The 26,193-nt window shown below is 38.0% G+C and overlaps 1 protein-coding gene across 1 annotated transcript in view; it reads left to right on the top strand.

Moving 5' to 3' along the window:
* Positions 1 to 26,193, top strand: part of ROBO1 (roundabout guidance receptor 1) — a 391,570-nt gene that overhangs the window by 337,091 nt on the left and 28,286 nt on the right. The window contains exons 21-25 of the mRNA XM_024740150.1: positions 6,341 to 6,495; positions 9,015 to 9,350; positions 11,545 to 11,652; positions 14,706 to 14,847; positions 18,126 to 18,374. Of these exons, the coding sequence (XP_024595918.1) occupies positions 6,341 to 6,495; positions 9,015 to 9,350; positions 11,545 to 11,652; positions 14,706 to 14,847; positions 18,126 to 18,374 (990 nt within the window). The remainder of the gene's footprint in view (positions 1 to 6,340; positions 6,496 to 9,014; positions 9,351 to 11,544; positions 11,653 to 14,705; positions 14,848 to 18,125; positions 18,375 to 26,193) is intronic.

Consider the following 26,193-nt stretch of genomic DNA (forward strand, 5'->3'; position numbering starts at 1 on the left):
ATTTCGGAAATACTCCATTCTGTTGTGCTGTGGAGCCAAGCTTGTTGATACACAAATGCACTTGATTGGAGCGGTTGCATCTTAGTCAGTGAACGCCAGAGGGAGCACTTTAACCGGGAAAGACAGACTTGCTGATTTAGCAGATGATTAAAAGGAGTTAAAGTAATTAATTGATGGCATTTATGAAGATTAAGAAATATAGCTAGTTAACAGATACTATCAAAGAAAAAGTGTTCATTTGAAAACCTGCTGAACACAGCATTGGCTCATAAGTTGTTGTAGTTTATGTCCGTTTGTTTGTTCTTGTTATGAATTCAACGTAGTTCAGTCTCCATTTGCCGGAAAATATGTTGAAATAAAAGAAGAATCTAGGTAGCTTGTTAACACGGAGGTTTTTTTTTTTTTTTTCCCTCTTATTAAAATGAACCTCAATCCTACATTTATGATTTTTTGGTAATTATTATTCAGTGAACTTTAATATATTCACAGAGAAATCACAAATTGATGTGACAGATGGCTGAAAGGGGCTGAAAGAAGGTATAAGTTACATGAGTCAAGCTTCAGGATTTTCTATGATAATTTTTTCTTTTCAAAAACAGTAACCTCTAGCTTAAGGTGTAAGAAAAAAAACCTTTTGACCAGAACCATTTTCTAATTCAAATTCAGTTAACTTATTGAGTGTCCTGCTTTGTATAGTTAGATATGTGGTTGCAGCTGGAAAAGATAAAAATAAGAAAGAGTGGTGAAAAGATTGTTGACCACCTTTAGCAAATGCTGTACAAATTTGACAATTAGCACTACTGTTTTCTTTCCTGGGTACTGCTGCTAGCTTCCTGTTTTCATACCTGTGAAACAAAGTCAGCCACTGAAAGACCCCAAAGCTAGGGAGGTCTTCATAAGGAATAAATCCACTTGATTCAGGAATTAAACCAGGGCATGTTTTTGCATCCGGGGCAATTCTGTCTAAATCATACCCCAGACATTCATGAAACAGTCTCTGGCATAAGAACATTCTCTCGTGGATAAATCTGGAACCTGATGCCATAGCCACCTCTCTACATGTGTATATTCATGACGGTAGACTTCAGCTTTCTCATTAATCAGATCTTATGAAAATGCTTATTGAGCATCTTCTGTGGGTTCTGCACCAGTCTCTGTGCATGAGCACACGCACAGATGTGCTTTCTCTCTCACACACACACGTGCGCACACATATAAAATATGTCTAGTTTCTGCTGTAAAGGAATTTTCAACCTAGGTAGACCAGATTATCAAGGAGGAAATGATGGCAGGGATCTCTCAGTACCAAATGCTCGTTTCTTCAGCAGGACTGAAAAATTACAAAGTTCCATTTGGAAAGGTCGCTAAACCATCATGCAGAATTAACCTTCTGAATGTAAAAATAGTATAACGGTGAAATGGATTTATTTTAAATAACAAATAGAAATGATCTTTTTACCGAATAAAATGACAAGAAATGCTGGAATGTTATAGAGGCAACAGTTAAATAAAGATCTTAGAGTTAGTGCTCAAAATGACAGTTACATACACAATTTTAAATTTATTTATTCATCACGCCTATTTATTGAATACCTACAATGTGACAGGCAGTGTTCTAGTTGCCTGGGATGCATCAGTGAGCAAAGTCAATAAAAGTTCCCGTCCTTCTGAATGTTACATTTAGTAGGGGAGATAGAAGATTAATAATAAACATTTTTTAAAAAGTCAACTCTATAGTAGAAGCAGTTGGTGAGTGCTTTGGAAAAACCAGAACAGGGTAAGAGCATCAGGAATGCATTAGGAAGAGGTCTCATTTTCTAGCCATTTGTGAGTGTGTGGTGTGTGTGTATGTGGGTTCTGTGTATGTGTGGTGTGTGTGTTCCATGATCCAGTGTGGTAAGAGAATGAACAGTGAGTCAGACTCTTGTACTTACTTCTCTGATGCCACCTCTTAAACATTGGATTCCCTCAGGCATCTCAGACTCTGTGAGCCCTCACTGTATCACCCGACTCATGTGGTTAATGACACCTAAGTCAAAATGTCAAGTCATCCTCTTTCCTGCATCTATTACTGCATTTCGTTGATCCTGCCTTCTTCTCCCTTCACTGTCGCTGTATTGTTTCACTTCAAGCTCTTTTTGTCCCTTGTCTAATCTGTTAAAATTGCTCCCAGCAGTCCTGCCTTCATCTGCCTTCATTACAACTATTTCCTGTTAATTCCCTTTGCCCGTTGGAACCAGAATGAAATTTTGAAATGCATATGGATCATATCTCTGAGCTTCTGAAGATCCCAGTTTCAGTAGAACACACCGTATTTAAAATAGCAAGTCCAAACTGGGCAGAGCATGTGAAACCCACAACCTCTAGGGCCTTGTAGCCCTCCTCATATCTCTGTGTGCCACCCCCTACAATCCACTGTGTCAACCCACCTGCCAATCACCAATATTGCATTCTCTTCTATGCACTTATTACATCAGCCCGTAATGTGTCCCCCTTCCCCTTGTTAGTTGGCTGAGGTTCACCTGCTGTGTCCTCCGTGCGCTCCTTGTGCTGTATATATACCACAGTTAAGCACCTAATAAGAGGTGATGCAATTAGCTTTTGTTTATATCAGGGGTCAGCAAATTATGGCTCTTGGTCTGAATTTGGTCTGACACCTGTTTTTGTAAATAAAGATCTGTTAAGAGACAGCCAGACTCACTTGTTTACATATTGTCTATGACTGCTTTCCCACCACAACTGAAGAGTTAAGTAGTTGAAACAGAAAATATATGTCCCGCAAAGCCTAAAATGGTTGCCCTCTAATCCTTTATAGAAATAGTTTTCTAACTCCTGGCTTAAATGATTGTTTCCCACCATAGAATGTGAGATCCTGGAGTTAGAGGCTATGTGATTTATTAATCAATAATTAATGCATGAATTTTTGTAATGCAATAAATGTAATTTATTGGATGATATCCATAAATTCAATATATGAATTATTGATCTTTGAAAGATATCACCAAAAAGTATCTAAAGAAGGAAGGGATGAGTTATCGAGTAAACAAATGTCAGAAGACTTGAGTTCATTCCTTGATGAGCGATTTTGGGGCCCTGGACATTTTCCTCTGATAAAGGAGAAGGTTGAGAGAGAAGGAGAACCTGAGAGCTCTCCTCGTTCTCTAAACTGTGAATTTCCCTCTTCACATTAAAGGGAAAACGAGGATGGCGGGAAGCAAAGAGACCTCTTCTCAACTTAAAAAGGGCAAAGGATTTGCAGTGTAATCCAGTGGTAGATCATGGATCTTAAGTGGCTGTTTCTATTCATTGGTTTTCCTTACCTCACACATCTCGATCTCCTCTTCCAAACAATGAAAACCTAGTTAAAATCCAAACCACAGCAGAAACCAGGAATCAGCAGAGAAAGCCTGAAGAAAGGCATAGGAAAGGCTAACCAGGTCGAGAATGCCAATAGCACATTTCCTGGCAGTGGGAGGTGAGAGAGAAAGAGTTCAGGCCTCGCTTCTCTTTGAAGGACTGACCACTCTCAGCTCTATCCCTTGCTTCTTCCTGGGCTTCAGAATTCTTTCAAGCTATCGAAAGAAAGAGGAGACAGCCTACAGGCAATCCTTGCTGCTGGGCCCCTTCACTATTTTCCCCAGCCCCCGGACCCTTTAGTATCAGTATTTTATTTTGTGGTTTAGGAGTTCAAATAGGTTGGTTGGTTTGTTTGTTTTTGGAGTGAGTGATTGGAATGTCTGGAGTAACAGGAGCAGAGGAATTGAAGGTAATTGCCACATAATCATTTAAGTGCATCTGTCCTCTTTTCCTTTGTGACACAAAACTATCCCCTTAATATAAACAGGAAGTTAAATATGGTTTTTGGGAGCCCTAGTCTCTTCCTTTCCCTGATAATATCTTTTTGAAGACAATGAAAAAATAGGCAAAACTCATATATTAGCATGAAAATATAACAACTAACATGTTATATGATATATATGTATTAAATGGTTGCATTTTTATATATATAAAATATGGTAACATTATATAATATTTCCGACATATATTAATCACTATAAACAGCACTGTGTTTTGTTTTTGCTTCATTTCTTATTTTGGGGCAGCTAAATCTGTCTCATACACACTAGATCATCTTAAATGCATAAAGATAGCTTGAGAGATTGTTAGTTTCTAAAGACCCTAACACCCTTATCAGAGTAGCTACATATGACCTTGACTTCCTCAGAGTTCTCTGAAATATACCCATGGCATTTTAAGATTCATTATGGGCCAGTAATCATGACTCAACCTTCTTCCCTAGATAATTAGCATTCCGAACAGAAGTCTGAACTGAAAGCTAGCATGTGAATTGTTAATCCTACTTCCTGTTGGAAAGCTCCCATACATATGAAAAGTTCTTTTCAGCCTCTGATGATATCAAAACGTTCGCTTTTAAAAGTGTTTTTCTGAGGGAATCGTAGCATGAAAATTTTGTCTATTCCTTTTGAAACGTGTAAGACAGGCTTGACCCGTACTTCAAACATCCTATACTATTTCTACAGTATCAAATATGGAGATTTATTTTTAATAACTTAAAAAGTGATAACACACTTTAAGCTCACGAGAAAATAAGGAAAGCTATAGACTACTAGGTGCAGAATTTCTATAACCAACATGGATTTCAAAAGCTCCAGATATCTGTGATGCAGCTTGCATTTAAATGTTTTAAATTGTAACAGGTCAGCAACATTGCTCTTCAAAGCATATTTTTATCAACAATTTTAACAGTGAATGTATTCAGTTTTAACGGCATTATTCTGAATGTTTAGACTTCAGACATTACCCCACTCTTCCTTTTATTAAGAACGTTTGAGGGTTTTAGGAAATTTCAGCACTCTCCGGTATATGTGTTTATAGTATTCTGGCTTAGAGTGTGGATTCTACAGACACACTCCTTGGATTTGAATCCCAGCTCTGCCACTTGCTCACTTTGTGTACCCACGCACAAGTGTCTTAACCTTTCTCAGGTATCTCAGTTTCCTAATCTTTAAAATCTGAATAATAATAGTAACTACTCTGTAGATTATTAGAAAGGTTAAATGAGTTAATACACATGAAGGTCAGAACAACGCCTCACACATTGTAAACAAAGGGTAAACATTCATTATTATTCCAGATATATGTATACACACATATATACATACATATACGTATACAGATATGTAACTTATAAATCCATATTTTTCATTTGAAGTGAATTTTTCCTCAAATAACCATCATTTGCATAGAAAGTTTCCTCGGTTGATTCTCTGTATGCCAGCATAGGAACCACGGTGAGTGAAATGTCAGGTTCTTGCTTCCCAAGTAAATGAAAGTGTGGTTATTGCACTTTAGCAAAGAAAATGAAAGCATGAAGAAAATCTTTTCAGACTCTGTAGTGCCAGTCTGTTTATTGTGGATCTGACAGTACATCATGCATCGTATCACCTCTTTTGCCGGATTATCAAATGGAGTCAGTATTGGAAAAGGACCTCAGGATTTCCATTCCTGGACTTCAGTCTGTGTCTCTGGCACTGGTGGTCCAGGGCTGCCATTAATAACTGCTGATGTACTTTGCATTCCCAATGCACAGTGAAAGAGGATTAACATCTGTCGTGCAAAAAAAACATGAACGCTAATATTTCTTACAGTGGACAACGTTTTACCAGATTTAATTCAGTAGCTTTCCTTTGTTTATATAGGATTTAAGGCATCTTACATTGCCACCATCAGAAAATGTTGACAAGCTTACAGAACTGTGCACTGAAACACTGATGAGGCTCTCTGCAAAATGTCACAGAGCCCCAAACTCACTATCTCTGAAACATGGTTTTGAAGAAAAATATGCAAATGTGCTTACTGTGAAGCATCCTTTATCTCAGTAAAGAAGCTTGTTCCATTTTTTAATGAAGTTGTGAGAAGGATCATTATTTTTTAATGGGTCAAAAATTAAGAAATGCAAACTGTCTTAACGAGAATATTCTTTATGCTACTAAAACACGCCAAAATATAAGTATCCACATTTTTTAGATTCCATGTTTGATTTTTAGCCACTGTGACTGAAGGCGGAGTAGAGCATTACAAATGGTACAATATTTGTCTCACTGTTTACAACATAATGGCTCTATAAACAGAGGCGTGCCTCCGAACATTACATTATAGTTGCCTTGTCTGTAAAATAAAAGGAATTAGTATATCTTTCGGCATAGTTGACCAAATTATTTGTGAGACTAGTGAGATGAAGAATTTTCTGGAATTCTGAATAGGAAATATCATTTGCTACTTATATAAAACTTGCTTTTATACATATTTTTTTCTTTAGGCCAGGACTTCTCAACATCAGTGAACCTGCCACGCAGCCATGGCTGGCAGACACGTGGCCTAATACTGGGAACAATCACAATGAGTGCTCCATCAACTGTTGCACAGCAGGCAATGGAAACAGCGACAGTAACCTGACCACGTATAGTCGCCCAGGTTAGAGGCACAGAGACAGCTTGATAGGCAAGCTTGGCATTGTTAGGAACAAGCCACGAGGAGGAGATAACTTTCGTTTTCTTCTCCTTAAACTGAAAATGAAATTTAATCAGCATTTTCATGAAATATTAACCATGGTTTAGCAAACTAGCCTGATTCAAATATTTTCTCCATCCCTATATCTCCACACCTCACCCTCCACCCAAAAATGTTTCTCAGTATGCAAAGGGAGAACGGAGAATATAAATTCTAGAAGAGATAGCAAATAAGGAAAAGTGAAATTATACAAAAGTATTCATCTTCATGAGAATGTATGTAATTTTAATTGTAGTTATTTATAGTATTTATTTTAAAGATTTTAAGAATAAAGCAGATCAATAGATCTGTAGTTTGAGTGAACCAAATTTTTAATAGCAGCAACAATAATAATTATATGGTGGTAATAAATAACTTTAAATGAAAGCTAACTGAATTTCAAAATTATATTTTTATAGTATACTAGTAAATCCTAAGATACAAGAAATATATATCTTTTGCAGGTGTTTATACTAATACTAATTTTGTATTGTGTCTTTTTGGTTCAGAAATATGTGTGGTAAATTGCTCGTTAAAATCTCATGCTAAAACATGACAGTAAAATTCGGATGTAGAATATGCAAAGGAAAAAACAGAAAATTACAAATAATTCTTACAAAAAACCTTTTAACATTCATTCACAATAGAGGAAATATAAAAAGAATCATAAAGAATCAAAATATATGACTATAGAAGTAAAATGGAGTTAAGGAAAAAGGGAAATAGAACATGGCATTTAAGTAAAAAGTGTGATGCACCATAAAGAACAAATCATAGTCTCCATTGGATATGGATATGGAAATGATATATCCATGTGACCAAGTCCATGTTCTCTAGAGGTCCATGTTCTAGTTGTCTAGAAGAAGTGCTCACATAATTATAAGTAAAAGAAAGATTATGCTGAGCCCAATAAAAGAAAAAATGACAATATCCATTTAAATTAATATGTAGAGCTGTGTTGTCTAATGTGGTAGCTTCTGGCTTCAGGTGGCTATTTAAGTTTAAATTTAATAAAGTACCATTTAAAATCCAGTTCCTCATTTGCACTAGCCACATTTCAAGTGGCTAGCTAACCCCATGTGGCTAGTGGCTGTCACGTTAGACAATGCAGAATAGAGCGTGTCCATCATCTGAGAGAGTTCTATTGGATATTACTCACATGGAAAGATTAGCAAAGAAAAACGAGATTGCCAAAACCATATTGCCATTAAAAATATTGTTTAACCACTATTATATAAAACTTAATACCTAGAAATTGGAAATAAGAATTACTAAAAGCCAGATTGATCAGATATCCCTGATCCCTGATCATTTGTTGTTGAAATGCGGGGTAGTTGAATTCAGTAGGATAGAGAAGTTGCAGATTTTTCTTAAAACTCTATTCAGTTTTACATCTTTAGTAGTGACCGTGTTAATTTATCATTTTTTAGGATATCCAGTTGAAAACTTATCCTCAAGGTGACCTGTTAATGTTGTAGCCACCATGAATTAAAATAGTGGTATTTTTACTATTATAACTTGACTAATTTTTTATTTTAAAAATGTTTTCAATTTTAAGTGATGATTTAAGTTCTTCCTGCTGTTTGAATAAAAATATATATATATATATATATATATATATATATATATATTTGATATTTCACTCAAATATTTAAAGAAAGGGAAAATTAGGGTGAAATTGAAATATTAGACATATTAGGTATTATTTCAGGTGTTATTTGATAAATTGCCCTGGCTACTTTGATTCATTTTGCCATCATTATTGTCATTTTATACTTCTTGAGGTGTCATTATGAAACCATGAAAAATGATTACATAACATCTTTTCCTGATAATGATTATCCTGCATGACCAAGGGAGAAAACTAATAAAATTCTCCTGAGCACTATTTACTGTCACTTTACCTCTGTTCCTCATATTTTTTGAATAGAGTTATTTTATAAAATATTGAAATCTCAAGTTCTTTCATCTGAGGGCAGAGGGTTTTTTTTTTTTTTTGGGTCTGGATTCTTAACCTATAAGCTTAACTAGTAACTTCAAATAGTTCAGTAACTCCAGACTAGAAAATGTTAAGTTGGCACATAAAGATATTCGTGTATATATTATTTTAGTGCAATTCCCATTAATGGGGCTGTTAAAGGAAAATTATTTAATTTGGGTGCATTATTTATAAACTGTGTAACACTAGCAGAAGTTCAGAATTATTTAGGCTCCATATAAATTACGTGTCCTCTCTTATTCACTCAATTTTTCTTTAGAAAGAACATTTGACTATGTTCTTTAGAAAGGACATAAGACTATTTGGTCCTTTTTATTCATTATATTTAAGCCCATTTATACTTTATAGAACAGTTTTACTGTGACTCACAAAACTACTTACAAGGAAATTGAAAACGAATAACCATGCAGAATGACTTTTTCCTTTTCCTCTCCATTGCACATAGCTGATTGTATAGCAAATTATAACAACCAACTGGATAACAAACAAACAAATCTGATGCTCCCTGAGTCAACTGTTTATGGTGATGTGGACCTTAGTAACAAAATCAATGAGATGAAAACCTTCAATAGCCCAAATCTGAAGGATGGGCGTTTTGTCAATCCATCAGGGCAGCCCACCCCTTATGCTACCACCCAGCTCATCCAGTCAAACCTCAGCAACAACATGAACAATGGCAGTGGGGACTCCAGCGAGAAGCACTGGAAACCGTCCGGACAGCAGAAACAAGAAGTGGCACCAATTCAGTATAACATCATGGAGCAAAACAAACTGAACAAAGGTGAAGAGCCTTGCCTTTATTCCCATCCTTTTCTGTATTGGCGTCCTTAACCCTTCAGCACTACATGCCGAAGCTTGTCTGCAACTAGCGTGTGAAATCTTTCCTTGGTCGCTAAGGTTTTCTTATTTCTTTGGTTTCAAAATTTCCAGTGTCAAAAAGTTAATTAGCACAACAATAACCTTGGAATATTGATTTTAGAATAATATATAAGTATTTTCAAATGGTTTGAGATTAATTTAAATTTAATCGTAGGTGAGGGATGGCTCAGGACAATCTTTTATTCATAAGGCAGATGTACAACCATCACAATACCTCACACTTTAAATAAACAGACTCCCCCATTCTTTCCACTCGAGAATGGAAGATGATTGCTTCTACATGGTCACATAAACGAATGGCTTTTTTATCAAACTGAAGAAAAATAATTAAATTAAACTTGAACTGGAGAAGCGGTTCAGTTTGTTATATTTCTCCTACCTCATGTGATTACTAAGACTGCTGCAATGTATGATTTCAGAACCTAAATTTCTTTGGGTAACCTGATTTGAAGTCCGTCACGATAGAACCTAAAATAAATTCTTAGTGTTAGCTTGTTGCAGCAGAATAATATTTTATGGCCTGAAGGGAATGTTTCTCTGTTACAATATGGGTGAGTTGGAAGAGATAGGTATTTGATTTCTTTGTAGTCCCTCAGACTACTGCTTTAATAACATGATTTGTAAAGTTAGACCTCTGGAAATAAAGGAATTGCTCCGATTTGAATAGGTCAGGACAATTGTGTATGAGTGTCCAGGTAAAGAATACATTTAATTACAGATAATTGGAAACACAGATTTCTTTTTTTTTTAGGTTTGAGTTGGGAACAACTTATCACAGTTGGAGACCGCAAAAAGATAACTTAAGACAAACATTTCATTTAAGTTAGTGTTGTACGTTTTAATTTAATAATAGTTATCTTGTATTTTTTTTCTCCAGTTTAAGGAAACATTTGATTGGTATAATAACCCAATTCAATAAATATTTTTTAACCATTTTTTTCTCAAAGTATAGTTGATGTACACTATTATATAAATTACAGGTGTACAATATAGTCATTCACAATTTTTAAAGGTTACAGTCCATTTATAGTTATAAAATACTGGCTATTTTCCTTGTGTTGTACAATATGTCCTTGTAGCTTATTTTATAAATAATGGTTTGCAACTGTTAGTCCCCCACCCCTCTATTGCCCCTTCCCCTTCCCTCTCCCCACTGGTAACCACTAGTTTTTTCTCTATATCTGTGAGTCTGCTTCTTTTCTGTTATATTCACTAGCTTGTTGTATTTTTTAGATTCCACATGTAAGTGATATCATACAATATTTGTCTTTCTCTGTGTGACTTATTTCACTTAGCATAATATATGAGTTCATGACAAAGGCTGACAAAGATGAATAGGAGAGTTTCTGTAATTGTAAAGTTTACAGTGGGAATTCAAACTATTGTCATATTATTCCTGTATAGTATATGGCTTTATTGTGGACTTTGGAAAGGTCTGACAGTCCTCTGTACAAGTATTTCAGAGCTCTGATTTATTGTTTATACTGCTTATAAACAGACTTGGTACGTCAAAGTATAATAAAGTCACTGGAATGCAGCTAGCCTGACAGATTATTACTCAGTAAATTCCAGTGGTGAGTTTATCATTTGTATTTTCACCTCTGCCTAAGTAAGCAGAAGCATTTGTGGGAGACTGAGATACTTCATCTTCTTAACATGGATATATTTTTTATTAGCTATAACCTTCCTGGCAAGTTTCAGTTTTATTTTATTATTTTATTTTTTTTAATGATTCACATACATGACATTTTCCCGATCTCTTGTTATTAAAATTATTTTGTTACTATATTTTTAAAGATAAGAAGTCAAACAAGTCTGATTTCTGCCTTAGCTAACTTATAAGTATTTTAAAAGAAGAAATAGTCCCTGGTAGGATTCATTCCAGTTCATGTGTAGAAGATGATGCAATGAGTTTGTATTTTATAAATCTTAAAGGAGACATTTTAAAGATCTTGATTTTTTTCTTGACCTTTCATTCTGAACACTTACGTACATCTTAGCAGGTGATCAACATGATAGTTTGAAAGCTTAGTCGTTGGTAAATGATTGAGGCACCAAAATAAATGTTTACTTTTTTTCCCATCTGAAATGTCTAGATTATCGAGCAAATGACACAATTCCTCCAACTATCCCATACAATCAATCATATGACCAGAATACAGGAGGATCCTACAATAGTTCAGACCGGGGCAGTAGTACATCTGGTAAGTAAGGGAAACCAAGGAGAAAGCCAATCTCTCCTTTAAAAGGATGGTACGTTTCAAGATTACAACTTGAATGCTAATGATCTGATATGTGTATATGACATGTCTAATCACTTTATATGATTTGAATCTTCCAGGGATGGGTCTTGTCTCTGCAATTGGAGGGACTGTTCACTCACTAAACCATTTTTTTTTAACATCTTTATTGGAGTATAATTGCTTCACAATGGTGTGTTAGTTTCTGCTGTGTAACAAAGTGAATCAGCTATACATATACATGTGTCCCCATATCTCCTCCCTCTTGCGTCTTCCTTCCACCCTCCCTATCCCCCCTCTAGGTGGTCACAAAACACCGAGCTGATCTCCCTGTGCTACCATTTTTTGTGTTCTATTTGGTAACAAAGATCGAGGCTCCTGTTTTCCTCCTTGTTAAAAACCTTTATTAAAACCAGAAGCATGACTTAATCTTTAAAGGCAGTTGAAACTTTTTTCCATCTCAGCAAAAATATAACTTAAAAATGTTGCACATATAGTTAATCTGCTAAATATGTTACCATTTGAAGGAAGGCTATTAAAGCATATAAAATTTGAGTACACTTGAGCAGAATCAAAAACCTAAGCAATAATATCATGAGATTAGATACAGTTGGAACCTGCCTCAGTTTATAATCTCTCTACTATCCCTCACTCAGTTCTTGCTCTAAAACCTCGTAAAGCAACTTCCCAACTTCAGTCTTTAAGTGCCTCAGAAGCCACATTGAAGCCTCTTCCCTGTGGTCTTCATGCTGTTGCAGCTGTTTGCCAGCTGTTTTCCTGATAGGGGTTGCAGATGTGAGCTTGCTGGTACTTAAGTCCTGTTTTTCTAATTAAAGACGGTTCATTATTAGAACTAACATGTGGTACCACAACAAGTCATACCACAGTGAGAACAAAACCAATTGATCTTGACTCTAGTTTGTTTCTCCAGGAGAGGATAGAAATATTACTTCCTAGCAACTGGATTAAAGTTGCTGGTAGGTGCTTTTAGCCAAATGTCTCTAACTCTCTTCTGTAATGGAGATGGTATTTGCATTTTACCATCTTCCCTTGACTAAGGCATGCTGATTTGGCATTTTCTAGGCTGTGTTTTGTCACTGATTGAAATTGTTTCTATTTGAATTAAGGATCTTAGAAATAGCTCCTATACCTTTCTAGATCTACTCTTGTTCTACTATATATGGTTTGATTTTTTTTTTTAACAATCAAATCTTATCAAACAACTTTTTTTTTTCTTTTTCGAAGTAAGTAAACCCTAAAATTAAGGGGAAAATTTCAAGGATGTACTCTTGGGAAAAGTATATGAAATATTTTCATATTTGATATCTCATGGTGTTTCTTCTTTGAATTCTTAGCCACTTAAAGAGAAAAACATGTCTTAATGGAAAAAAAATGATTCTAGGTTGTTAATATTCAATTGACTTTCTTCATCCCTCAGCTTAGATACATATGTGGTAAAAAGATACAAAGATGTGAAATCTGAGGGTAATTAGGGGAGAGAATGAAGCAATTAAATTAAGTGTAGGAGAGATTTGTGATGTTAGGCCTTTCAGGACAGACGGAGTTGTTACAGTAGATGTATGGCAGGAAGTCAAGAGGAAGGCTCTGGGGACAGTCAACTCCACAATACATGCATAGCCATTCCAATACAGGACAACTGAGTGGAGGAAGAGAGAATGGAGACACATAAGCAGAAGCCTGACCGTCATAATTTATGAATAACAGCATGTCCCTCAGCCCACACTTGGTGCAGTAACATACCAGTGCAAGAACATCTGGCTTAACAAACACTGCCATTAGAAAATTTCCAAGTGACTTTAAAAAAATAAGACTCATTGAATATACTCAGACTTGGTTTCATGTACCATGTAACTTGGAACTGTTTCAGAAAGGTTTAAAAAAAAAGATCAAGACAATTCACTGAATTTAAGGGATCATATGAGAAAAATAATTATAGACTCATTGTCTATAATTTACCTAAGAATCTAAAATGTATCATATTGGAGGAGGAGGATAAAGACCATTTTATCCCCAAATATCTTTTGACCTAAAATTATTTTAGAATGAATATACCAAAATGTGCAGCTACCTGTGTTTAAAGAATATGCCAAATCTAATATCAGAACATTGGGTAACTTGAATAATTGAGCTATTCTGAATTTCTAAGAATGTTCAAGCAACATTATTTCACTCTAAGCCATAATTTTATAGAAACAGTGGCTAAAAACATTTCTGTTCCTTTTTTTTTTTTGCGGTACGCGGGCCTCTCCCTGTTGTGGCCTCTCCTGTTGCGGAGCACAGGCTCCGGACGCGCAGGCTCAGCAGCCATGGCTCACGGGCCCAGCCGCTCTGCGGCATGTGGGATCCTCCCGGACCGGGGCACGAACCCATTTCCCCTGCATCGGCAGGCGGACTCTCAACCGCTGCACCACCAGGGAAGCCCCATTTCTGTTCCTTTTTAAAAATCATTTTTCTGCTTCTTTTGTTGTTAGATATATTAGTTCTTCCAGCAATTACTTTCACCTGCACCTGCCTTTCTGACAAAAACGAGTAATTTCATTGTGCCTAAAACACTTCAATGGACAAGTACAAATTATATATACTCAGTGATTTAATGCAACAGTGGAAATGTAATAGATCGCATCTGTATCACATTGTATTTTAGGTTCCAGCAATTAAACAATAGAAAGGCAATTCAGAAAATATGTCTTCAGCTCATTTGTTTTAGATGATAATCCATAATGCAATTAATTGCTGCAAGAAGATCACTATTAATGATATGACTTGTAAAATTCATTTATGATTTTATTGCTTTTTCCCTATTTTGCAGTTAAACTTGGCAATATTCTGCGTCTTCTATCGTACAAAGTGCTGTTTAAAATTAATGAAGAAGAGTGTGTTTATCTCTCTATATATATGAATCATAAGGTCATATTTACAGAAAATAATTAACCTGTGGATAATAGAAAAGATTTAAAGTCCAGAAGTAAAAGACTTGCATTTTATTTCTTTTCAAGGGAGTCAAGGGCACAAGAAAGGGGCACGGACACCCAAGGTACCAAAACAAGGTGGCATGAACTGGGCAGACCTGCTTCCTCCTCCCCCGGTGCATCCACCTCAGAGCGCTAGTGAAGAGTACAGTATTTCCGTAGATGAAAGGTAAGAGGGATTTTAGGACAGAGGTAAGTGGAATAATATGATTCCTTAAACCATGTTAAGTAAGTGTTAAACTCAATCACCAAGGGAGACTGACTCCTAGGGTCCATGAACATCTGTCTCTGAATAAAACATTTGTCTCTGAGCTACCGATAGCTCAGCACAACTTAAAAACCCTCCTCAGTGTTGCCAAAAAAAGGAATTTGCATCTTGGAAGCTTCTTTTGGAACTAAGAGTCATGAGTCAAATACACACACACACACATCTATACACACACATAGTTTACATATTTATATTTACAAATATTTTACATCGTATACACACAGTTTACATATATGATCATGAATATATATGAATTTATGTGAGATCACATATATATCACTCTCTGTATATGATTTTGTATTTTTCAAATATCAGAACTTCTGTTGCACATCTCTAAACTTTCATAAAATAATTGTATGGATTTATACCACAGCCACAGTATCCTGAAAACTGTTTGTTCTTAAATATTATCACATTCTGCTGAAAACTGTAGAAATTTAAACTTACTGAATTGTCTCTCTCAAGGATTTTACAAGTGTAAATAATCCACACGACAGCAATTAGGAAGTTAGCGTGCTTCTTCCTCACTCCAGATTCTGTAGAACTGGACATGGTCCCGCCCAGCCAAACAAAACAGCCTCTTCACTAGTGTGATCAGTGGAGAATTCACACAAAAAATACAAATCGACCTGAAAATACAGTCTTTCTAATGACTATTATAGAAATGAAGACATTGTTCTTTCATTCTCCACAACAAAACAAAACAAAACAAAACACAGTTTTGCAGTTCCAGCTATGCCAGGAAACAAAGTCTCTGTACTTTAATTTTCCAGTCACTGAATTAGCGAGTACTGTACCATTGCTCCTAGGAGAAATGCAGGGTTAGGTTCCTGCAAGCCTCTGGTCACAACATTTTTGTCAGTCCATCCATACATAACCTTGTTTTATGTGTGTTTTTGTTTAAAGACACCCTATTTACTATGTACTGTTGATTCATTAGCATTGAATTCACAGCCAACGTCACTGTAAGTCATTCCTGAACAAGGCTTATCTAATACACATATTTTCTCCATTAACGCACATCACAACCTTCTTGCCCTTGGGAACCTTAGACATCCCTAAAGCACTACACTTGGGGGTCATTTTAAACAGGGAACTCACCAATATAAAGCAAAAAAAAAGAAAAAAAAATGAGAGAGAGTGAACAACATGGCACTATAGGCCATAAAAAGGAGCTGAAACAAGAAGGTGGAGTGTTGTCTTGTTTGACCTCAGCTAGGAATGTATGCATCAGGTGACTCAAATTTTTTGCTTCTCTGCACATGTCCATGAATGACCACAAAAGCGCTATGGGTATTGACTTTGAGTTACAAACTTTTTTTAGCAAGTAGGTGAATCTGCAAATATGGAATGTGCAAATAACCAGGATTGGCTATATTTTTAAAAATTCATTTACTGGGCTATATTAACAATATTCATTACTATTTTAGTCCACCAAAAATAGGAATAAAATGAAATAAGTCAATATAGTTTAACAAAAAAAAATACAAGGGATGCAACTGTGCCCAAAAAAGAAAGGCTGATTCTGGGAAGAATGAAGCTTTCCTGATTTGCTGCTTTTTTTGTTTATTTGTTTTTGTTTTTTGTTTTGTTTTTTTTGCGGTACGCGGGCCTCTCACTGTTGTGGCCTCTCCCGTTGCGGAGCACAGGCTCCGGACGCGCAGGCTCAGCGGCCATGGCTCACGGGCACAGCCGCTCCGCGGCATGTGGGATCTTCCCGGACCGGGGCACGAACCCGTGTCCCCTACATCGGCAGGTGGACTCTCAACCACTGCGCCACCAGGGAAGTCCGCTGCTTTTGTTTTTGAGCTTAACGAGTGAGAAGTTTCTCAATCAAGAGGAGGGGTTTTTTTGGACATTGAGACCACAGAGGGATGTGGACTAACATGAGAACTAATATGAAACACATGGTAGAGAGTGAGAGGAAGCTGGGAAGACAAGTGTAAACCAGATTATACAGGTACTTGAATGCCTTGTTTAGGTCCTCGTACTTTATCCTCTAGGCAATTAAAGAGCCATTTAAGCTGGGAAGGTAAGTGTAAGCCAGATTATACAGGTACTTGAATGCCTTGTTTAGGTCCTCGTATTTTATCCTCTAGGCAATTAAAGAGCCATTTATTACTTTAAAGCAGGTGAATAACCAGAGAGTGATGCATATTATAATAAAGTAATTTTGGAAGCAATGTGAGGATGGAGAAAAAGGAGTAGATTTTAGAGATTTTTTTAGAAGTAGAATAGAAATGAACTGGGGAACAGTTTGAGGTAGAAGAGAGAGAGAAATGTCAGGATGAATACAAGATACCTAGGAAACACAGGAAAAAGTGTCCAAGAGGAATATGGTAGGATTAGTTCAGTAAAAGAAGATACAAAGAAATCATGTTATATGAGCATCAACTTTCCTGAGTTCTGGTAAACAAGGCAGGTGGTGGAGAATGAACAAGAGAGAGGGGTAACATGAACACAATTTATATAATGCATTAAGTTACTTCCATTCTAATTAATAACCATATGCCCTGAGGTAAAAGAGAAAGTCATGAATGTTCCCCAGATCCATTTAGAGCTTCCACATAGCTCTAGCAGAGGAGTAGAAGGGACATTTTATTGTTTATTGATTATTTTATTTATTGTGTTTTTCATTCAGCATCTTAAATGCAAGCCATGTACATTATTTTGTGCTCAACTGAAGAAATAGTGATCTATTATAATTTTAGAGGAAAAGTGGGTTATATTGGACTAATAGCTTGATCTCCAATGTACCTCCCTCTGAAGGGATTTTCAAGAGTAATTTTTCACAGAGGTTAGCATATCATCTTTGGATTATTTGCAGGACCGTCCTTGAGTCATCCTTTAGAGAGCATGTTGAGTTGGAGGGATAGAATATATCAAACACTTTTGGGGTTTACTAAATTAAACTATGTTAAATAGATTTCTTTATTGCATGACTTCTCAGAGCCTGTAATGAGCCAATTAAATTGTAATCCCTCAGAGGAAAAAAATGTTATATATAACAATTCACACACATTTATGACAGTGAACTATTTTTTTTAAACAATACCTACTTAACGTGGCCAGAAGATTCAGATTTCAAAAGCAATCCAAAGTTGATATTTCACTAACTATACAAATAGTTTATTTGAATAACCTGAAATCAATCTAAGTGTCCTTATAATTTGTTTTAGCTATGACCAAGAAATGCCATGTCCCGTGCCACCAGCCAGGATGTATTTGCAACAAGCTGAACTAGAAGAGGAGGAAGATGAACGAGGCCCCACTCCTCCTGTGCGGGGAGCTGCTTCTTCTCCAGCTGCCGTGTCTTACAGCCATCAGTCCACTGCCACTCTGACCCCCTCTCCACAGGAAGAACTCCAGCCCATGTTACAGGATTGTCCGGAGGAGATCGGCCACATGCAGCACCAACCCGACAGGAGGTACGTTGTTACCAGTCTTTACTGACAAATCAGATAATTTCCACTCCTAAGTGGCATTTACAGAACGCTATTACATGAAGTAATTTTCAGGTCACATGGGGCTTTTTTCCAGTATCATCACACAGTATGCCTTGGTAATTAGCATATCAAGTAATATTGTTGATCAGAACATTAGATTAATTGATCCCAGTGAACTTGCAACCATAAAATAATGTGCCTTAATTCTCACCCACTTATGATAATTGCATTCATAAACAGGTGGAGATCATGTAGTAAATATATGGGTTGCTAATCTTGTAACATTTTATTGATGATGGGTGATTTTGTATTTTAGTTTTCTTTATGCATGGGCATGTCACTTCTTTAGTCTGTGAAGAATAGATTTTTCTCCTTTTATTTTTTGTTTTTAATAACTTTTTTTTTTTGGCTGCGTAGGGTCTTCCTTGCAGCACGCAGGCTTCCCTCTAGTTGTGATGTGTGGGTTTTCTCTTCTCTAGTTGTGGCGCGTGGGCTCCAGGGCACGTGGGCTCTGTAGTTTGTGGCGCGCAGGCTCTCTAGTTGAGACGCACGAGCTCAGTAGTTGTGGCGCACAGGCTTAGTTGCCCCGAGGCATGTGGGATCTTAATTCCCCGACCAGGGATCCGAGCCCTCATCCCCTGCATTGGAAGGCGGATTCTTTACCGCTGGACCACCAGGGAAGTCCCTCTCCTGTCTTTTAAAATTAGGTCTGCAGAATGATTTGTTTTTTCATAGCTGTAATGTTACAGAAGCATGAATTTGGTGTATTCATTTTGTGTTGACTCAGGTACCTTTATTTTGATTGAATGTTAGGTTGCAGTCCTTTTGTCCAAGCTACTTAGTAGTGTGTGTTTGTGTGTGTGTGTGCGTGTGTGTTTCTTAGACTTTCTTTAACCTATATGTTCAGCATTGCTAACGAGTACATTTTTGTTTTGCACAAATCCTTCACTTGGCATTTCTACCACATAAAAGCTATTGCTGCATCATGTCAGCACTTCTCTCACTACTGATGATCTTGTTTGTGCTATTTTATTGCCCTTGACACATTACATATATATTACTCTCTGTATTCCTAATATCATTTGAAACTGAGTATATTATTTGCCCCAGAAGATCTCCTTCAATATTCTTGAATGAATAACAAATTCTGGTTTATGCTGCTTGAATTCTGTAGGTTAAAATAGAATTTGCAGTGTTTATTAACTATTCTACGAGTAAGAGGTTTTTGCCAAATTTAACTCATATACTCTCTAAAATGAAGGAAGCAGTTAAATTTTCTTCTGTGTGACAAGGGGGAAGTTGGATTGCCAGACATTTAACTTTAGTATTATTAACCCATGGAACTTCATGAAGATTGAGAATAAATAAGGCATCTCTTTTCCCTATTAAGGTCACAAGCATCTCTGCCACTCTTATTCGGAGAAAATGAGACGCTAATAGAGGCTGTTAGCTCTGAAATACCTCAACATTCTTTTCTCATTCTTTCAAATTACCTATTTCCTCACCATCCTCCTCTGTGTTACAAGTGGTACACCCAGTATCTTCTTCCTGGCCAGCTCTTCTTTTGTGTTCCTTATGTCATCCTCTTCACCTTTCTCGATCACGATCAAAAAGCAGCTTATCTATCTTGACTTTTCAGCCTCTTTCTCTTCAATCCTTTTTCTTCACTGTTAACCCTACTGCATTTTTTTTTTATTGGAGTATAATTGCTTTACAGTGTTGTGTTAGTTTCTGCTGTACAATGCAGTGAATCAGCTATATGTATACCTATACCTGCTCCCTCTTGGACCTCCCTCCCACTCCATCCCCTATCCCACCCATCTAGGTCATCACAGCCCCGAGCTGAGCTTCCTGTGCTTTATAGCACGTTCCCACTAGCTATCTATTTTACACATAGTAGCGTATATACCTTACTACTTTTTAAACTTTTCTTAGCCTCCCCTTTTTTTTGTGCGGTATGCGGGCCTCTCCCGTCGCGGAGCACAGGCTCCGGACGCGCAGGCCCAGTGGCCATGGCTCACGGGCCCAGCTGCTCCGCGGCATGTGGGATCTTCCCGGACCGGGGCATGAACCCGTGTCCCCTGCATCGGCAGGCGGACTCCCAACCACTGTGCCACCAGGGAAGCCCTGTAGGATTCTTTAATCACTTCTACCTTCCTAATTCTTTTTCACACCTCAGCCCCCTGTATGCTGGCTTATACCATTTTGCTTCCATCAGGCTTCGGAAGGTAACCTCTTAATCGTCAGTCTAAAGGCTTCTCTGTCTTTATTACACTTACGCTTTCTGCAGTGATAACAATTTTCTGATTTCTTGTGAGAACTAAATGAAATCATGTATATAAAGTATTTAAAGCAGGGTAAGTATTCAACAAATATTAGTTCCCTACTGTCCTCACCCTTATGCTGTCATCCTTACACTTGGTTCAAGTATTACTTATATTGATTTTCGCATTGATTTCGCCAGCCCAGCCCTTTTCCTTGAGCACTACCATGATATTTTCACTTGGACATCTCAGACTACACATGTCTGAAATCAAATTCTTTTTCTTTGCACTTGACCTTTCAAACTTGTCCCTTTTCCTCCTTTATTGGCTATCTTGTTTAGAATCATTAATCCTTATTTATTTGACCAACATATTAAAAATAAAAGAGCCAAGGAAATAGGCAAAAATATCACAAAAAATTGTGATTTTGAAATCAGTGTAATTATCTTATAGTTTGATTTCTTCTGTTATCTACCTACCATTCCCCAAAGTAAGTTATTCACCAAGCCCCTTCTTTTCTAACTCCAAAATATCTCTTGATTTTGTTCCTATGTTGCCATTCCTAGAATCCCAGGGCAGGCCCTCAGTCCCTGTCTCTTGAAATATTGCTACATCCTTGACCTGACCACCACTTTTCTTCTCTCTCCCCTTTTGTGTCCACTCTCCACATTATCTTACTTTATCCCCCAGTCTGGTAATGTTACTCCCCATTCAGAGTCAGCTCTTACTGTTTAGCCCAGTATTCAAAGCCTTTTACAATCCTTTTTCCTTTACTTACCTCTTCCCTCCCAACCCCTCCACACACCCTCTTTTCTTATTAGTCTGTTTGAAATTCCCTGTTGTCTTAAACTCACCGACAGCCTGTCAGCAATGCCACTCTCCGGCCCACGGAGGGCTAGCAGGAGGGGCAGGCCGCTCTTGCCTTTCATGACTGTCCCCAAAATCCTTAGCGCCCTCACTAAGCACATGCGTCTTGGCACACGCTGTTTCTTTGATTGCCTGGTGAACACTTCTCATCTTTCCAAGTCCTGTTCAAATGCACCACTTGTGCAACTTTCTTCTCGTTGCCTGGCAAAAATCAACTGATCTTTCTCTTTACTCTTTACAGTGGTCTGTTCACAGCTCTGCTACCACGCTAATCAGGTCTTCATGTTGCATTAGCATTGGCTGTTCGCATCTGTTTCCCTATTTAAATTAAAAGCTCTTTGAGAGCAGAGCTCAAGTCCTGCTCACGTCATTGAGTTCCACAAAGCCTTCTTCAGTAAGTATCTGATGAATGGAATCTGATACTAGAGGAGTTGACTGACTCCCTGCTGTTTTGGCGGGGGCGAACTCAAAGTGAACAGGTATAATTGGGAAATGCATTGGGTATCTGCCCTCAAAATCCTCTTTGACTACATTCAGCCTTTTTTTAAACGGTATGACTTTCAGTCTATGAAGGTACAATATTAATAACACTGGACACTAATATGAAGTAGATGAAAGCCCATTAAACAAAAAACTATTACTGCTCTTTTATGCTGAAGGTATATTCTACACGTTTACCATAGAAATTTTTGAAAATACATACAAACAAAATGAAAATACAAAAGTACCAATGATCTATGTTGTCAGAAATTGTCACCATTAAGAACCCAGTAAAGACCTTTTCCGTTCTTCATCTCTACATGTACTTAACACTGCTTTGAATTTGTGATATGCCAATATAATTTTATAAGGTATTTTTTTCCATGCCAACTACAGTTCAGATACTCACGTTAAACAAATGTATACTGTAATTTATTTAAACAGTTCCTTAATATTGGGCATTTAAGTCATGTCCACCTTTTTGATACTATATATAATGCTGTAATTTCCATCTATAAGTCTTTGAGTCAAGCCTCTTCTCAAACCTTTAACCTATTTGGATGCCTACCCCATCAGTAGATGACTTCTGTTTCTCATCATCCTGCCACTCCCCTCATGACGCGCTCGTTAAAGATAGGCAGGTATTTCTCTATAGATTTCATTCTAGAGAATCAGACCCTTATATCCAAGTACCTGTTCCTGCAGATTTTTACTGCTTGAATATCACTCAGAGCAATACATGTATCTCCAGCCATAAAGGCACTTCCCTACTTCCTACAGCCATTTTCTCTTGCCTGTATTAGTATAATGGTCCATAAGTGGTCTTTGCTGCCTTTAGCCTTGCCCTTTCTTCAATCTTATCTTCTTGCTGCAGACTGTACAGAGGCATTTTCCTAAAATGCGACACTGATCAAGTCTCTCCATTGCTTAAAATCTCTCAGTGACTTCTCATTTCCCTTAGAATAAAGGCAAGATTCCTTAATGTAGCCATCAAGGCCCTTTGTGACCTGACCGCTGCATGCCTTCCTTTGCCTACCCATTGCCACTCCCCTCCTCCCTGTTCCTGTTGCCTTTACTCTAAGTTTCTTCCAGTTCCTGGAATGACCAGTGCTCTTGATCTTGGGTGGCCTCAACCTGCAGCGGCTTGAAGAAGGATTTCGGTTCCCCGGCCAGAGACTGAAGTCAGGCCGCAGCAGAGAGAACGCTGAATCCTAGCCACAAGACCACCAGGGACCAGTGGCCAGTGGCAAGGCCAGGGACAAATAAATTTCCACAAAGAGACAGAAAGTAGTGAAACAAGTAAAATGTTTGTTAGAGGGAAAAAGAGTACGTGTGAATAGGCACGCACAGGCGGGCTCAGAGAGAGAGTTGCACCCTCGTGGTAGTTTGAATCTCTTACGTGGGGCATTTCTTCCGGGTTTCCTTTGGCCAATCATCTTGCTTTGCCTGGCTCTGAGTCAGTATTTGGTTTATTTCAGGGTCCTCCCATGTGTGCGTGCGCATCTCTTAGCCAAGATGGATTCCAGCGAAGAGGCCTGTGGGTAGGTTGACATTGCTTACTATGGGGTGGCGCCCCCCTGCATTTTTGTCCTTCAAGGAGCCTTTCTGTGTGTGTGTAGTCGGGAAGGTCTCCTTGACTTGGAGAATGAGGAATATGTGGTCTCTTTATCTCTCATCTGGGCAGGGCTCAGCTTCTCCTCCCTCCTGCTATTGTCTTCATCTTGGTATATCTGTCCACAGGGGACAAACTCCAGGCGCTCAGCCTGGGGCCCATCTATCTCCTGCCTCACTCTCAACCACTTTGAGGTCTTACCACTTGCCTTCTCATCTGTCCACAGGGGACAAACTCCAGGCGCTCAGCCTGGGGCCCATCTATCTCCTGCCTCACTCTCAACCACTTTGAGGTCTTACCACTTGCCTTCTCAATCTCTTCAATCCTTTTTCTTCACTGTTAACCCTACTGCATTTTTTTTTTATTGGAGTATAATTGCTTTACAGTGTTGTGTTAGTTTCTGCTGTACAATGCAGTGAATCAGCTATATGTATACCTATACCTGCTCCCTCTTGGACCTCCCTCCCACTCCATCCCCTATCCCACCCATCTAGGTCATCACAGCCCCGAGCTGAGCTTCCTGTGCTTTATAGCACGTTCCCACTAGCTATCTATTTTACACATGGTAGTGTATATACCTTACTACTTTTTAAACTTTTCTTAGCCTCCCCTTCTTTTTTTTTTTGTGCGGTATGCGGGCCTCTCCCGTCCGGATGCGCAGGCCCAGTGGCCATGGCTCACGGGCCCAGCTGCTCCGCGGCATGTGTGATCTTCCCGGACCGGGGCACGAACCCGTGTCTCCTGCATCGGCAGGCGGACTCCCAACCACTGCGCCACCAGGGAAGCCCTGTAGGATTCTTTAATCACTTCTACCTTCCTAATTCTTTTTCACACCTCAGCCCCCTGTATGCTGGCTTATACCATTTTGCTTCCATCAGGCTTCGGAAGGTAACCTCTTAATCGTCAGTCTAAAGGCTTCTCTGTCTTTATTACACTTACGCTTTCTGCAGTGATAACAATTTTCTGATTTCTTGTGAGAACTAAATGAAATCATGTATATAAAGTATTTAAAGCAGGGTAAGTATTCAACAAATATTAGTTCCCTACTGTCCTCACCCTTATGCTGTCATCCTTACACTTGGTTCAAGTATTACTTATATTGATTTTCGCATTGATTTCGCCAGCCCAGCCCTTTTCCTTGAGCACTACCATGATATTTTCACTTGGACATCTCAGACTACACATGTCTGAAATCAAATTCTTTTTCTTTGCACTTGACCTTTCAAACTTGTCCCTTTTCCTCCTTTATTGGCTATCTTGTTTAGAATCATTAATCCTTATTTATTTGACCAACATATTAAAAATAAAAGAGCCAAGGAAATAGGCAAAAATATCACAAAAAATTGTGATTTTGAAATCAGTGTAATTATCTTATAGTTTGATTTCTTCTGTTATCTCCCTACCATTCCCCAAAGTAAGTTATTCACCAAGCCCCTTCTTTTCTAACTCCAAAATATCTCTTGATTTTGTTCCTATGTTGCCATTCCTAGAATCCCAGGGCAGGCCCTCAGTCCCTGTCTCTTGAAATATTGCTACATCCTTGACCTGACCACCACTTTTCTTCTCTCTCCCCTTTTGTGTCCACTCTCCACATTATCTTACTTTATCCCCCAGTCTGGTAATGTTACTCCCCATTCAGAGTCAGCTCTTACTGTTTAGCCCAGTATTCAAAGCCTTTTACAATCCTTTTTCCTTTACTTACCTCTTCCCTCCCAACCCCTCCACACACCCTCTTTTCTTATTAGTCTGTTTGAAATTCCCTGTTGTCTTAAACTCACCGACAGCCTGTCAGCAATGCCACTCTCCGGCCCACGGAGGGCTAGCAGGAGGGGCAGGCCGCTCTTGCCTTTCATGACTGTCCCCAAAATCCTTAGCGCCCTCACTAAGCACATGCGTCTTGGCACACGCTGTTTCTTTGATTGCCTGGTGAACACTTCTCATCTTTCCAAGTCCTGTTCAAATGCACCACTTGTGCAACTTTCTTCTCGTTGCCTGGCAAAAATCAACTGATCTTTCTCTTTACTCTTTACAGTGGTCTGTTCACAGCTCTGCTACCACGCTAATCAGGTCTTCATGTTGCATTAGCATTGGCTGTTCGCATCTGTTTCCCTATTTAAATTAAAAGCTCTTTGAGAGCAGAGCTCAAGTCCTGCTCACGTCATTGAGTTCCACAAAGCCTTCTTCAGTAAGTATCTGATGAATGGAATCTGATACTAGAGGAGTTGACTGACTCCCTGCTGTTTTGGCGGGGGCGAACTCAAAGTGAACAGGTATAATTGGGAAATGCATTGGGTATCTGCCCTCAAAATCCTCTTTGACTACATTCAGCCTTTTTTTAAACGGTATGACTTTCAGTCTATGAAGGTACAATATTAATAACACTGGACACTAATATGAAGTAGATGAAAGCCCATTAAACAAAAAACTATTACTGCTCTTTTATGCTGAAGGTATATTCTACACGTTTACCATAGAAATTTTTGAAAATACATACAAACAAAATGAAAATACAAAAGTACCAATGATCTATGTTGTCAGAAATTGTCACCATTAAGAACCCAGTAAAGACCTTTTCCGT

Source organism: Neophocaena asiaeorientalis, unplaced genomic scaffold (genome assembly GCF_003031525.2).
Source record: "Neophocaena asiaeorientalis asiaeorientalis breed wild unplaced genomic scaffold, Neophocaena_asiaeorientalis_V1.1 scaffold866, whole genome shotgun sequence".
NCBI lineage: Eukaryota > Metazoa > Chordata > Mammalia > Artiodactyla > Phocoenidae > Neophocaena > Neophocaena asiaeorientalis.